Source organism: Rhipicephalus microplus, chromosome 4 (genome assembly GCF_043290135.1).
Source record: "Rhipicephalus microplus isolate Deutch F79 chromosome 4, USDA_Rmic, whole genome shotgun sequence".
Classification (NCBI taxonomy): domain Eukaryota; kingdom Metazoa; phylum Arthropoda; class Arachnida; order Ixodida; family Ixodidae; genus Rhipicephalus; species Rhipicephalus microplus.
In genome coordinates this window covers 88173238-88189568 of record NC_134703.1, presented here as the reverse complement: position 1 = coordinate 88189568, position 16331 = coordinate 88173238, and the positions used below count along the sequence as shown (strand labels likewise).

At 45.2% G+C, this 16331-nt stretch overlaps 1 protein-coding gene across 1 annotated transcript; it reads left to right on the top strand.

Annotated features, from left to right (window-relative positions):
• The first annotated feature begins 9344 nt into the window (after window positions 1-9344).
• Window positions 9345-14960, top strand: LOC119172192 (glucose-6-phosphatase 2). The gene is made up of 5 exons (XM_037423220.2): window positions 9345-9520; window positions 10077-10199; window positions 11244-11408; window positions 13021-13352; window positions 14159-14960. The coding sequence occupies exons 2-5, from the start codon at window positions 10138-10140 to the stop codon at window positions 14677-14679; spliced, it is 1080 nt and encodes a 359-aa protein (XP_037279117.2). The 5' UTR covers window positions 9345-9520; window positions 10077-10137; the 3' UTR covers window positions 14680-14960.
• The last annotated feature ends 1371 nt before the right edge of the window (window positions 14961-16331 follow it).

The following is a 16331-nucleotide window of genomic DNA, read 5'->3' as shown; positions in this document are numbered from 1 at the left end:
CTTCATCGGAAATGCAGCCGCCGCAGCCGGGATACGAACCCGCGCCCTGCGGGTCAGCAGCCGAGTACCTTAGCCACTAGACCACCGCGGCGGGGCTGGCTAGAAAGAGAAACCCGTGAAATATAAATATACCACGTGACCCAAACTGCACGTGCGTCAGGAAGTAGCGCCTCCAAGCAGCTTTACTGTGAGATAGCCAGTATGGAGGAAACAATGCAGGTGGGGAAAAGAATATATTGATCACTTTATTGTTTTGTCTGGCTCGTCCCAGTGGAAGCAACGCGTTGCTTTCGTCTTGCAAGGTCAAGTCATGGTGAGAACAGCGCCACGGTCGCAATATTTACGGAATCAGTTAGCCGTGAGACACAGATAATGATAGTGGTGCACAATCGAGGGGGAAGGAATCCCGGCGAAATCGCGACTCATGCCAGTACCGAGATACGAAATGCGCTCTGTGGCACCGCTCATGAGCGAAGACGTTATCTCGCAATGAGCTCGTATGAGGGCGCTGCTTATTATGCTAGCGAAAGCGTAGTCACGTGCTATTCTTAACATTTCAAGGGATTTCCTTATTAGACGGCGAAAAATATTCCTCCATCGCTCACATTGCATTTCGATAGAGGCGGAAACGCTAGAGGATCGTGTACTTGTGTAGGGTATAGCCAACCGAGCCAAGCTTACTTAACCTGCCTGCCTTTCCTCTCTATTTATCTCTCCTCTCTCTCTCTCTCTCTCTCTCTCTCTATATATATATATATATATATATATATATATATATATATATATATATATATATATATATAGTTGGGGCATTCTAATGAACACCAAGTGGACTAAATTGCCGAATCACTCAACTAAGTCGTCCCTTATAATAATTTCGTGGTTTTGGCATCTATAACCTTAACTATCATTATATAGGCAGAGGTAATAGGAAGAGCGCGAAGTATAGTCATAAACATATAAATCTAGATCAGGGTTGGCAAGTTGTGGCCCGTGTAGTAGCATTATGCGGTCTCCAGCACGACGGCTGAACGCAGCTTCCCTTGTCAATGTCTATCTCAACCGACATGGCAGTTTTGACTTGAAGGGGGGTTTTAGCTCGTAACCTGTTTGTATATTGTAACCTTGTGACACGCGAACCGAAAATAAACATACTTGCTATTCTCGTTTATGTCAACTGAAATTCGCCTAAATTTCAATCTATATCTGCAAATACTCCCCTGTCCCCATTTGGAAGTGCAACCTCCGCCATGTTTTATGTTCATAATTTTACTTCATGCAACTCGGCATCCGCCTTACAAGGTTGCCGACCGCTGACCTAGATGTAAAGAGCCGCTCTTTCTTTTTTTGCTTCTTTCTCTGTTTCTTTCTTTGTTTCTTTCTTTGTTTTTTCTTTCTTGCTTTCTTTCTTTCTTTCCTTCTTCCTTCCTTCTTTCCCTCCTTTCTTTCTTTCTTTCTTTCTTTGTGTTTTTCCAAGTGTCTAGTGCTTCTAGCATACCTACAGTATACGTTGACCGACTTGAGAATATTCGATGGCCAACATTGTCTCAAAAGCGCTTGCGCCGAAAAGGAGGAGAAATATTTTTTTGGCGCCATATACACGAAGCTGATGTTCAGCGTGCGAGAGTTCCACTGTTGGTGAGGCGGCCGGGAGACCGTGCTCCATGGCGGCTGGTGATATCGCGGTACAATGCTTTTGTGACTTGCAAGTGCGCTGCACTGCGGGTCATTTCTAGCGCTACAGTGTTTGCTGAATACATCGATTCAGTTGCTTTAATAGCGCTATTTCTTTCCGCATTTGTCTTTATTGCACTTCCTTGCGGACTCGCTTTCCCAGCGGCGACCTTGACATTGTTTACCGCGCGTTCACCCAAATTCGCCATTTATAAGGGAGAAAGTCCTTACGCCCAGTAGGCGGATACTGACAAATGAACATGACATTTCAAACTCGAATAAACAAGATGTCGACGACCTCATGCAGCTTACCGCAATATATAAATCTATCAGGCTGACACGTAACATTCTTCAGTCGCAATTTACCGCCCTTCCTGTACCGAGTTGCTGTCACTTGTTCACGTGTGTCAGATGCGTTGCAGAATCGTATACGGCTCATTTTACATATTTAAACATAGAGTGCAAAGCAGCGAGTGCACTCGCCTGAGCAGAGCATTCTTTCTGATATATATATATATATATATATATATATATATATATATATATATATATATATATATATATATATATATATATATATATATATATATATATATATATATATATATATATATATATATATATATATATATATATATATATATATATATATATATATATATATATACTTATTAGCTCACTGTACAACATTGTATACCTTACGCACTGCTATCACCTGCAGCGCGTAAGGTAAACAAGGAAGATACAAGAAAAATGACCATGGTATTTTTCAGTTAAATACAAAAAGAGTATAACCGTATCCAAATTCGTTATGGGGCTCACACGAGCACTATAAAATGATTACGTTCACATGATAAAATGACTGATATGTCGATAGCAGCTTTCGTAATAAACAACGTCAAAAAACAAAAAAATATGAAAGACACGTTTACAACAGTAACCCGCAGACACAACTATAAATACTGCATTTACTTGAACGTAACGCGAGCATTTTTTCAAGATTTTTGCAACCTTAAGTCCCCCCTCGCGCAATTCCTTTTTTTTTTCTCAGCCTAATGAAAAGTCACCCATTGCTGCATTCGTGGTCAAGTTGCATTCGAGTGTGTGTGATACTTAACCTTTGCACGAAATACTTCACGTTAAAGAATAAGTCTAACGTTATGTGCTTATGAATAGCTGCCCGATAAGCTGCTGAACGAGTGGACAGCATGCCCACTCTTCAAGTATAAATGTCACCATTATTCCGCTACGAAGCTTTGTCACCTTACAGATATAAAGTGGCGTGAGGTAAGCACAGGTACAGGATGCGATGCCTATCTTGCAGCAGTGGCTCTCCGACGGTGTTGGAACGGGAACCTCGTTGCGTAGCTCTCCATGGAAACTGCACAGCTGAGGCAGTGGACGAAAACAGACGCCGCATGTTAACACGTTTTAGCAAGAAGGGTATACGTGTTCAGGAAACGTCAGTCGCAATAGGCGAGAATAAATGGTTGAACTCTGGAGTGCTTCTCAAATTCCCGATTTTTGGAAACGCACAGATATGGTTGCAGTGCTGACGGGTGGCTCTGCTTTTTTCACTCCAGTTCGTTTCATTCCCATGAACAAGATAGTATCTCCAGTAATATGCCCGTGTAATGTATGGTCTGTCCTTTAATTAAAGGTTACCGAGCCACCTCGTACGTTTGGATGCGTCCCGCCAACCGCCAGTTCACATTAGACAGATGTAGTTGGGCGTCCGCGGCAGCTCTGCTGACGCAGCCGGCCAGCAAATTTTAATGACAGGCTACGTCCACAGAGCTGTTGAGGACGCTCAACTAAATCTGTCTATTGAATATCCTCGAATGTATCTTGCAAGATGTCGGTTCCTGTTCTTTAAAACTCTACTACTACTACTACTACTACTACTACTACTACTACTACTACTACTACTACTACTACTACTAATAATAATAATAATAATAATAATAATATAAGGGTTTTTACACCCGAAGTCATGATATGAATATGAGGAAAACAGTAATGAAGGGCTCCCGAATTTTCACCATCTTTTAATCTTTACCGTGCACAGACATCCCACACTACCCGGGACTCTATAGCGATCCGCCTCCATTGAAATGCGAATGCCACGGCCAGAATCTAACCCACGACGTTAGAGTCAGCAGCTGAGTGCCGTGACCATTACACCACCACGGCGGACATTTATTAAAACTCTTCCATAATTTTTTCTACATATATTTATGGCATCTAGAGCTTGAAATAAACAATGACCAATTGTCTTGTATTCAGTTGTAAACCCGGAGCCTCACACAGCTTCCTGCCTTTCTTCAGTATTGGTGGATGAATGTTGCAGTATCTTATTACATTGTTGTGGGGAGTGGGGCTGCGTTGTTTATGCAGTTACGCATTCACCGACCTACGTGTTCACTCACCGCCAAAATCTTTCTATTTTGCTTGCGCATATATACACACATGCATACGGACGCACGCGCGAACCTACAAAAAGTATGACTTCACAACCTCCACCTTCCTCTGCCCCCCTCTCCCGCTCCGAAAAAAATTTTGGCTACGCCTCTGAACCGCTTACCACTACATAGCGTGCTCAGTAGTAAGCAGCCGGAAGAAATAAAACTGCATCTGGGTGCTGGCAAATAAAGGAAACTGGAACAAGGTTGATAAAAGACTGAAGTCATTCTGGGCATAGCTGACAATGCGATATGATTATAAGAGCGTCCATGAAGAAATACAGAAACCAAATTCAACCTCTTACACGTGATGAAAACCGTAGGGTAGCGAAACTGCAAGCACGCGAGTGAGAGGTGGGCTAGCGAGACACGTGGTTCGCTTAACAGTCCACTTCCGAGTTTCAGCGAACGCATCGTGCCGCGTGATATGTAGCGAAATAACGTGGTCTGCCGGCTCGGGCAATGACGTTTCAGCTAACGCTTTGTGTCCCGTCATTTGTCGCTGGCGCAGGCGCACTCCTGAGAAGTGTGCGTTCACTCGTGACCCTCTTAAGCGCTTAGGTGTCTTGCTTTAGTTTCTTACTAATAATGGGCCTCTAATTAACGTAATTACCGAAAGTTCGAATTTATTTCGCAGTTTTTTTTACCGGAAGTCGCTATCACGGTAATGATCATCTCGAGCATCATCATGGTCTCGTTATGTTTATTTCTTTGTTCAATGCCGATCGCGTGAGCTGCGTGACACCCATAACTGCTGCTACTGCTGCTACTGCTCCTGCTGCTGCTACTACTACTACTACTACTACTACTACTACTACTACTACTGCGTCTGCTACTACTACTATGAAGTACGAACACAGTGAATTCAACGCGGGGGCACAAGAAGAGACACAGACAATCGCTTAGTCACGCAGCGCTTCTCTTGGCCTCTTCTTGTGTCTCCGTGTCGAATTCGTGCTGTTCGTACTTCATAATGCTAAAACAACTAGCCCAAACTTTTTTTTTACTAAGTTATATTACTACTACTACTACTACTGATAGTGCTGCTCATACTACCACTGCTAATAATGCGACCACCGCTACTACTACTACTACTACTACTACTACTACTACTACTACTACTATACTACTAATACCTACTACTACTATGACGACTACTACTAATGTACCACTACATCGATGATGACAGCACAAGGTGCTCTAAAACAGCTGCGTAGTAAAAAGATATATTGAAACCAGGATGCTATACTTCATAAGATGAAGTAATACATATTCGCAACAAACACGCTAAGCGACTACTTTTCTTCACCACCTTTCAACGGAGATAGTGATAAACACCATCATAAACTCAGTTGGTGAGCAAAACTCAATCAATGTACACAGTAAACGTACACAGTAAACGTAAACACCACAACGTGGTAGTATCTAATCACTCGCGTGCCACTGACCCCCTCCACGCCTTCTGCGCGCAGCTCGTCACTTCTCAATCTGCTGACTAATGGTGCGCGATTTTCTACGGGATAGGCGGCGATATCGGCATTGCCGCGGCACGTCACTGACTGATAGTTCATAATCGTGAGATAAGAAGGGAGCGCCGCCTTTTGACGAATCAGCTTCGAGCCGTTCTATTGAGCGCCCCACTCGACTTTCTCTCCCAAAACGAGCAGGATAGCACCTTTCGGTATCTCAGTGCACTTCGCTTCTTCGACACCCACGGGGACACCCGATTTGGAGGCCGTTACAGAACAACAGGAGTAATAGAGGCGTGTCTTGTTTTGAGGATTGCCCCAGATATCGCTGCGTTGACCAAGCCCCACAGGGTGTTCGTGCTTTGTCTGTGAATTTGAGAGGGCGCTTTGATCAAACACTTTGTTCCTTTTTATTTTCACTCTGCAGCAGTATTATCAATGCCATTTGTCGCTATATCAATATTATTCGCTCGTAGTTAGAACAGCTCTGACGATAACTGAATAATCGCCATTCCGACACTGTATGCTACTACTTTCATGAAGTATACTGTTTGTTGCTTAATTTGCTGCGTTAACGTTGAAGGTAGAGTGGTGGGTGATCGACGGGATGGGGAACCAAAGCTTCCCGTTTATAATGGTGCCCTGCAACTTTTCCATCTTTGTCTTTAGAATACAGTCCGACACGTAAGATGTTCAGCATTAAGAGCGCCGTGACAGCCTCTTCGAATGATTGTCGGCAGCATACACAATCCCCTTAGGCGCAGTCACGTTGCACTGCACTTCTGCTCATTTCCTCCTCTCTCACTCGCTCTCCTCTTTCCCCAGAGTAGGGTAGCTAACCGGACATGTTTGAGGTTAGCCTCCCTGCCTTTTGTTTTTCTGACCATCCGCGGTGGTTTAGTTCGATTGCTGATCCGAAGGTCGTGGGGTCGAATCCTCGTCACGGCGCGGCAGCCACATTTTGATGGAGGTGAAACGCCAGATGCCCGTATGCTTAGATTTAGGTACACGTTTAAGGAACATTGATTGATTGATTGATTGATTGATATGTAGGGTTTAACGTCCCAAAACCACTATATGATTATTAGAGACGCCGTAGTGGAGGGCTCCGGAAATTTAGACCACCTGGGGTTCTTTAACGTGCACCCAAATCTGAGCACACGGGCCTACAACATTTCCGCCTCCATCGGAAATGCAGCCGCCGCAGCCGGGATTTGAACCCGCGCCCTGCGGGTCAGCAGCCGAGAACCTTAGCCACTAGACCACCGCGGCGGGGCGTTTAAGGAACATGGTACAAGTTTTCGGAGTCTTCCATTGAGACGTCCCTCATAATCGTGTCGTGGTTTTGGGACGTAAAACTCCAACAATTACTATGCTCTTCTGTTTCCTTCCTTCCTTCAAGTTAGAGGCTGGTAATCACTTCATCAATGCAGTTCTTTCATTTGCTCATGTCGCACCTAAGAGCGGAAAGCTATCGGTGTTCCAGGAAGTCCTTTGGAGAACTATCGCCCACTCGTCATCGATGTCGCACAGAATACAAACCCGGTTTCGCAATATTTACAAACCTGTCATTGCTCTAATGAGCGCTGACGTTAGGGTTTTTGATACGCCCCCGTCAACGTCCTCAGTATTGTTTGAGGTCATTCGCTGCCCGAATGACCTTGCGTGGTAGAACGCTCTTCTCTGAACTGTGGCCCACTGATTGAAAGCACCCACACACAGAAAAGGAACGGCGCGGATATCTGACAGTCGCCGAAACGAAGAAGAACGCACTCGTTGGAGGTGCCTCGAAAGAGCTCAGCTCAGTATGTCACTCACGGCAGGCAAAGATAAGCCAAGGAGAAACAGTCGGGAATACGGCATGCCTGCTCACTTTGCTTCCACTGTTGTGAGAAGACAGTGACCATATTGAATAGTCTTCGGTACATAATCGCTAATATTCTACCATCAGACAAAGGCTCACTCACACATGTGGTATATACGATGCTTGTTTACATTTATTTTGTGTTTTTCCCACCCAATTGGCATGTTTTCAGAACACGTCCTTGGGATATGCACCATCATTTTTTTATTATTGATTCACTTTAAGCCTGGAGTATTTGTGGAGAACAGGATCCCACCACTTTGTATTTCATTACTTCTATTCGAGGGGGCAAACTAAAACTATAAATGTGCCGAAAAGTTCAACCACTGGCTCAGCTTAACTCTTGGCTTGTTCTCCCTCTCGGAGGAAGCGAGCGTTGATAGGGAAGCTGGAATCTCGCTCTCGTCACCTGCACAACGCGTGCTGACGACATGATTCAGAGCGGTAGCTGAGAACTCGCGCCGAGGGGGACAACAAACAGAAACACGAGGCCATCGCCTGCGATCCAGCTGCGGTTGTTTTCGAATGTACATCTACTTTTTTTTCTGTTTTCTTTCGCCAGGAGCTCTCTGTCGACAGCGGAAACGAAAGTGATAGCTATGCGAGGAAAGAAATCAGACGATCAAAAGAAAGAAAGGAATGTTGAATCACGATATAACGGAAGGGCGGGACATCACTAGACGTTGAGAGGAACAGCTGATTGCTGAGAACGAACGAAGTAACTACGCAGATAATATAATAATTGAAACTATGACCTGGTTAGGAGGGTCACCGTAGTGGAGAGGCTCCAGAAATATCGGGTACCTGGGGTTCTTTAACGTGCACTTAAATCTAGGTATACGTACTTCTAACACTTCGCCTCCATCAAAAATGTGGTCACCGCAACCGGTATTCAATCCCACGACATTCTAGTTGTCACTCCAACCCCATTAACCATTGTAATACCACGGCTAATTAACTACGCTGTGCCTCGGCTCGAAGAGCGAGCAACCCGTTGCTAGCTGAATATTTCACGCCTAGGCAGGAAGAGGAACCACGAAGGCGTTGATCCTGCACTGTCCTGCATCACTGGCGGTTCTATAGCTGCAAGGAGTCTTTCTTAAGAACTGGTAGAAGAGCTGAAACACTTAATTGTTCCCCGCTGCCCTCTTTCTTTTACAAACCACATGGGCTCCGGCGTAACGGCCGAATTTACCATCCGCGCACGTCAGAAGCTGGTCAGCCATCGAACGCGTGGGCCCTCAGTTTTGACAGCAGACGTTGCATAGAGAGAGGATGGGCTGACATCGCGGAGAAGAGCGATCGAAAAGGTGATTTCCCAGCACATCGCGGAAGAATCCCTCGGCACGATCTTATTTATTTTTTTTTTCTGTGCCAGACAAGCAAAGAAGCCTCCTCCTTGCCAAGGGCGCCGGAGCGTCTGCCGCCGCAGCGCAGCCCGCAAACACGGACACACGTGACGGAAGACCCCGGGCACAACGCGGCCGTATCGTCATAATTACGTAGCGGCACATGACGCCGCCACGCCGGTAGCACGTGTCTCCGTCCGGCCTCCAAAAGGGCTTCGCCGTCCCGGCAACAAACGTTATGAGGGCGAGTACGCCATCGGGGAACGGGGGAGAGTAGATACAGGCCACCTAAGCACACTCGCGCCAACGCGCGTGCGAATTCGCCGCGCACGCCGGCTGTCCAGGCTTTTTATTTCTTTCACCTCACATTTTCCCTCCCCCGCCCCCACACGATTGCCGTCTGGGGCTATCGGGCTTTGATGCGGCGTGACGCCCGTTTCTTCTCCGCACCTGATAATTGGCGGTGCTTCGAGAAGCCGCCCGTATTTAAGAAACTCGTATTCACGTCGTAACGGCACACAGACCGCGACTCCCCACTGCTGACCGTCGCGTTCTCACCTCCGGATTCTTCCACAGTTCCTCCAAGAACTCGAGTGTCGCGGTCTTTCGTATTAACACTCTTTGTGAGAAACGCTACTCCTTCGCCCTTAGCACTGCTGCGGACTTGAGCATTCTCTCGGAATCAACGTTCCACTGTCCTTGGTGAGCACAGACTATTGCATTTATTAGCCTTTCCTTGTATCAACACGACTGCAACCTTAAATTCATCCCATGCCGTCATAGCATTCGCATAGAGTGCGCGTACATTTTTTTACAAGTTCGCAATTTTGGTTTTTGTTATTTGTAGAAGGTAACTTGCCTGCTGCAAGTTTCACTAATATTGAACGTTGTAATATATAAACCATGGTTCGCGAATGCACTGTTTTATGCTAATTTCCAGCTTTCGTGGTATTGCAAAAGTTCTGCAGCTTTTAGAAAGTTAATATGATTGTCAGTACAAGTTGCGAAGAGAAAACGCCCGGGAAATAAACGTTCGCGGTAGTAGACTTCGAAAGTTACAAAAAGGGGGCGAGACGCGCATCAGTTATATTGAGCCACGCTGCAATTTCGCATGGAAACAAGCAAAGCAGTCTAGCCGAATACATCCATCCCGGATTACACTGCTTGCGAAACGGGCAAAAGCGAGCGCTCCTTCAACGATCGTTATATGCCGCACTGCCTGGCTCACTTATCGATGCTCTCTTCTCGGTCATTACAGGATGTGGCAACCCTAGGTACCGCTCGTTGACGCTTCGTTCACCTCCGGCTGCAAAAGAAAAATGATCCTGATGGATACACTTCACGATAATGGCATGTTCGCCATCCAGTCTCTTCAGACCAGGTGTGTTTCGCTATGACCTTGTTCATCGAGCAGTCTTTAAACTTGTGCGAAGAGCTGTTACTTTCCATAGACTCGAAACCATGTAAATGCCTCTAAACACGCATGTAGAACTCTATATAACTCTATATACTTCTCGGCTATAGGTATGTTCTGCATTGCCGTCGCCAACACGTTGAATGTTCTCGTAGTCAATGTTCAGTTGCGCGCTAGAATTTCTAAGTAACATGAATTACCAACTCGCCCTGCTGTTAAGTTGAATCTGAAATGAAGAACGTTAAGGGACGCAGTCAGGGACTTAAATGGGCTAAGCTTTCACTTTCATGGACTAAGTGGTTCTTGCTTGTTCCTGCTGGTGATATCAGGTCAATAACGCTGCATATTTTCTCGCTGTTCGATAAACCGTGATGCTCTACCATATACTGCTGGACCCCACATTTATATCACATTATGCAAGCTTAGCACATTCGAGAAACAAGCATCATATATGAATGCGGTAGGCTTCTCGTGGAATTAGGGGCATATGCGTTGTCGAACCTGGACGAAGAACGGAACACAGGTTTTATCATAAAACAGGGATTACAATTACAATAACGTACTTTATGTTGTTGCTCTTTGGATCAACAGAAAAAAATATTTTTTCCCCATTGACGCCGGCATTTCTAAAATAGGACGAGGCGTGCAATTGTAGTTGCAAACGCACTAGAATATTTACACAGCATCAAATTGACTCATTATTTATACGGACGCCACCTGCGCTGACGCCGAAACATAGCAAAAAAAAAAAGCTTCATTATTCTGCTGCGTATCATAAGCTTCAGTGGCACGGCGCACCAGCGCGTTGAATTCTGTGTAGTTAGTTTTTTTTTTCGGTGACGTTATAGGCCTCCCCGTCCCTACGTGGGAGCGGGCCGCGATACTCCCCCTATAAAACGGGGGTGGAATCCTTGAGGACCACCATAAAGATTTTAATCCGTTCATCTCCCCCAATGAGCGATGGTCATTTGTGACAGGAAGTTAATGTCGTTATTTTCTATTGCGACGCAGGTTCCAGCACCAGCATGGTCTGTTCTTCGCCATCTCCAACTTCGGAGATCCCCGGTACGCGTTCCTCATCTTTGCACCGCTCATCTACTGTCTCGACTGGACGGTGGGACGCCGGCTGATGTGGGTCACCATTATCGCCGAGTGGTCCAACCAGGTGCTCAAATGGTGAGCGTTTTTGGGCACTCTAAAATGTCAGTCTTCTACGTGATCCAAAGGATCAGATGCAACTGGGAGATACGACAGCTGACTTCACAATTTCGTATATAGCTCATTTAAAAGGACAATAGGGTTGAACTATAGTTTGTAAGGATTTATCGTTCAAGGAAGTCAATGAGTTCAAGTGCGGACATGAAAGACATAAAAGAAGGGAACAAGAGAACAGATCTTAACACAAAATATCAACTGAGAAAATTTGCTACGGTGAAAAAACAAGCAGACGCAAAAAACTTATCTGCGTATGTTCAGGCATTGTGGTGGCACCTGTCAATCAAGCGCACGCGGAGATCTACGCGAGAGACCTACAGGTGTTCCTGATTTACAGGCGGCACTACAATACCTGTGCATGCGTGGGCAGGTGCACCCTTTAATTTGATAGCAGGGGTTTCTGTTCTGTTATGCCCATTCTTTCATGCGCTAACTTCTTTTATGACTTGATTCACCCGTGAACCCGGCTGAAGCAAGACAGGGTGATTTCGGCCCTCTTCTAAGAGGTTTTCACATTGCAGCATTCATAAATACAATAATGATGATGATGATGACAATATTGATGGTGTGCACATACCACATACCACAGTCATTTGAGCAAGCTTATTCTGCTTTTTTTGTGAATAATTGCACTAACATTGTCTACTCCTTTCGCAAGTGCATAAAAAATTATCATGAAAAAACAGACGGAGATAAAAATACCTTTTACTGTTTTGAGTGTTCTGCACATGTTTTAGAGTGATACTTTTGAGCTGAATAGGCTACCAGCAGATCAACGTCTTTGTTTCATAATGATAAAATACAAAATTCCACGTCCTGTTTGAAACCAACAGCCGGATACATGATAACACCTCCTATACTGTCGCACTCAACTGAAATGATATGTTTTTTTCACCTTATGCCGGAATGTTTCGAGCAGTGAAAAATGACGCGATTTCACTGCGATGTCTTCATGCGAATACTGTTCGCTGGATAACGATTCTTATTGTTTCCCGAATGAGTAGCTGATTCCGCTTCAGCGTATTAGCGTTTAAACGAACATCCGGATTACGAGCCCGACTTTATTATTTAATTACGGGGCTGTAAAAACTTCTGTTCATTACGGCATTCAAAAGCTTCTTTAGAAAGAGATGCTAAAAGAATGAACAGCTTTGAAAAAAAATGTATTACGTGTATTCATTTGCTCATTGAGTTTTAAAGGGTAACAGCATGCGTGGCACAATATACTAGCGTCACATGCTACTACTGATAGGCACGCACGGTTGCTATCCTATCTAGTTTCTTTTTGTTCGGCAACATTGATATTGAAACAATACGTATTTCAGTCCTCCAATGCCTTGAATTAACAATAACAAGACAAGTACGTCTTTCATAACTAGTGTAAAAATATTGCTTCAATTTTTAACGTCTATAGTTTGAGAAGGTTAAATTGGGTTTGAGAGAGTGAGAAAAAAAAAGAAGAGCACGTTATTTTAACTCGAGGTAGTTTGTGTCTTGCTATAGGTTAAATGAAAATAAACGATGGAGGTATACCAATTGTTTACACGCGTGCTTTTTCTTTTTGTCCACGCAGGATGTTGCATGGGGAGCGTCCTTACTGGTGGGTGCACGAAACGGAAATGTACAACCGCACTGGCACCGGTACACCCGCAATTCGTCAGTACTCGTTAACGTGCGAGACCGGACCAGGATCGCCCTCGGGTCACGCAATGGTTTCGGCGGCCATTTGGTACATCATCCTGGACTTCGCGCTGCGCCGCACTGGCATCGCCCAGCAGATGGGCAAGGCCTGGGCTTCGTCCTTCCACTGGTGCACCTACGCGGCGCTCCTCTGCATTGTCAGCCTGTCGCGGGTTTACATCGCAGCCCACTTCCCCCATCAGTGCCTGATGGGCATGATCATTGGTAAGTTCGACTGTATAGGTGCGTCTGGTTAACCAGCCCGCCTTTCCTTGCATCTATCACTCTCCTGTAATTTCAACATGACTTGATATTCGGGCATTGGTTAGAGTTAAGGAAAGAGGTTTCGAGGTGCTAACAAGATAAAATGTGAAAGAACAAACGTGCATATTGAACAGGAAGGGAAAGACACAAGGCTGCGCTGTTTTTTTATTTATTTATTAATACTGTAACCCTCACTTGAGGGTCATTACAGGGAGGAATATAAACACAAAAACAAAAACATTACACAATGACAAAACAGACATTACGTTTCATGTTGCCGGTAGTACAATTCTAGCGAACACTCAAACGCTTTGACATTTGCGCTAGTAACAGCGTACTCTGGAAGTCTATTCCACACTTCCATGCTATACGAAAAAAAAGAATTTTAGTGACTGGCTCTCTTAATCGTACGAAGGATCTCTATATCGTAGATATAAGCAGTCACAGGTGGTGTTGCCGTAGAGTACCCGGTTGTTACGACCAATTAACTAATATATTGGCACAAGAACAGCACAGCATGCATGTACATGCATCATGATCCAAACGATAGAATGTAGTGTGCCGTGCCTCAACTGAACTGTTTGTGAACACTGTTGCTGCGGGCTAGTAAAATGAGAAATAAATTGAGCCTAACATGTAATGCAGCTTGAACGATGTCGTTGTTTGTATAAACCAATTTACACCTCCTAACAAACGCTGCAGTTATCTTACAATGTGCTAGACCATGTGCGCCAAACTTAACGAACATGGTTTCTCTTGTCCTTCAGGCTGCTTGCTGGCCAAGTTCATGTGCAAGATAGACACTGACCATGTGACTCGCCGTCAGTACGTCCTGATCAGCGTAGGCTTGTGTGCCAGCGCGTTGGCTACGTACGGTGTCCTTCGTCTCATGGGCGTCGACCCTCTGTGGTCCGTCGACCGGGCCGTCAAATGGTGCGTCAAGCAGGAGTACATCCACGTCGACACCACTCCCTTCTTCAGCATGATGCGCTACTGCGCCTTCCCCTTCGGCATGGGTCTGGTCATGACTTCCGGCTTCTACCAGCGAGTCGTCAAGGCGACCGAGTTCACCTGGTCCATGCGAGTGCTGGCCGCCGTCTTGGCTGTGGGCGCCGGCAAGGCTTCCGAGTGGGTCTCGCTGCCCAAGACCAACGTGGCCGTCTTCTACGCTTCGGCATTCCTCTTCAACGCTCTTCTTGCAGCGACGATGTTTGGCTTCGTGCCTTACGTAGTTGCCTCTTTAGCGGGAAGTCGTCGTCAGCCTTCGGGAAAGGCGAAGTCTTCGTAGGCAGGGTAGATTGAGGACGGTGCTGTTTCGTCGTCCCCAGTGTCCCTTTTTTTCTTGAACAAATTTTTGTCCCATATCGCCCCTAGTTCCCTTAGGCATTTTTAACAAATTGATGCCAAATCGTCCCTCTACTTGGAACTGTGAGAATACTGTTTCGGGTTAGTGACAACACGCCGTCAGCGTGCAGGGTCTGTCGCACTAGTCTGATCATTGCGCTTCGTTAAAAAGCGTGACATTTTAGAACAGGAAGATTGCTACGATTACACAGTATTTCGGCTGCAGTATGATGTCATTGTTTTCCATGTGAACTCCGTTTCACGGTACCTCTTTCACTTAGTATTACCCTCACTTCCTAGGATATGCGACTGCCCAAGATGCGGTAAAGTTCCTCGTGCTTTCATTGACACTGTAACAATCCTCATCGATCATACGGTGCATCTCTCTCATCGAACACATTGTCATGATGATCATTATCAACATTATCATAATACATCCTCCTCAGTTTTTGCATTTTACAACGTAAAAAGCGTTACCCCTTGAGACAGGGAGAATGGCTGCAGGATTGCAAGGTCGGCGCGGGTTAGCTTAGACATATAGAGTAATAAAATTAAACATCCAACAATGTGAATTTACATATTTACCAAATTTAAACATTCAAGTAGTATTAGCTGTTTTCAAGTAACAATTATTCCCAGACATTGGTTATAGGAAAAAAAGAGCTTCCATCAATAATGCCGAAGAGAATATAGACTGCTTATGCTAAACTTTTATTTTGCCATTTTCTACAAGAACATATGCTCCGCTGAATCGGCAGTAACCGCGTCACTCTGAAAACATTTTCACCCTATCATTTGAGCACTTTAACACATCACTCATCACAAGACACTTCATTGTAATATAACCTCACTGTATATAATTGTACAGATCTGAACTGTTCGGTTGTGTGTTGAGTTGGACGTATGAAACTCGTGCGTCAAGTGTGGTTATTCTGTTCATGTCTGTCACAATGGTAAATAATGTGTGTTCGAACGTTACGCTGTTTACAGTGGATGAACTTTGAGCATGTTTAATAAAGACCATTTCGCACTTCGATACATTTGGTGGATTTCATCTGTGCTTACTTGAGGTACGCTGGCATGCACAATGATAAAAAGAAAACTAAACAGTCCCACTTTTCTTAGTAACCCCTGCCAAAAAGTGCACCTGAAATACCCTTGCCTAAACTTAGCGGTAGACCTCTTCCATGTTTGTGAACAGCGGTGGGCCACTTCGACATACTGAGGCGTTTGTAGTGACGTCATGGTGCGCGGGCTCCGCCTAGCCGAAATTCGTCAACGCCCTCTACGATCACGTGACAACTGGTACATCAGCTGGAAAGGGGCCTCCGAGCACAGGGAGGCTCCTCCACGACGCGCTATGCTTCGAGGCAGCCTTTCGGCTGTTGTGCCAGTTTTCCACCCGCCCTGATTTATGCGGTGAACAAACAAGTGGCGTGGGAGTCGTGCAACAGACATTTGTGACTCGCTCCGACGGTGACGAACTCTTCTCAAGTTGTGTGTTCAAGACTGTCGGCTTAAGCACGAAGCGACACTCTTCAAAACTGGCTAATTTGAGTTTCTCAGAAAAAACCATGTCTACACCAACTTGGACTA

Bases quoted from the DNA above. Each gene is read 5' to 3' on its own strand.
- LOC119172192 (XM_037423220.2), top strand. From the start codon at position 10,138: ATGATCCTGATGGATACACTTCACGATAATGGCATGTTCGCCATCCAG. The intron at 11,409-13,020 runs GTGAGCGTTTTT...TTGTCCACGCAG, and splicing joins TCCAACCAGGTGCTCAAATG to GATGTTGCATGGGGAGCGTC. The intron at 13,353-14,158 runs GTAAGTTCGACT...CTTGTCCTTCAG, and splicing joins CCTGATGGGCATGATCATTG to GCTGCTTGCTGGCCAAGTTC.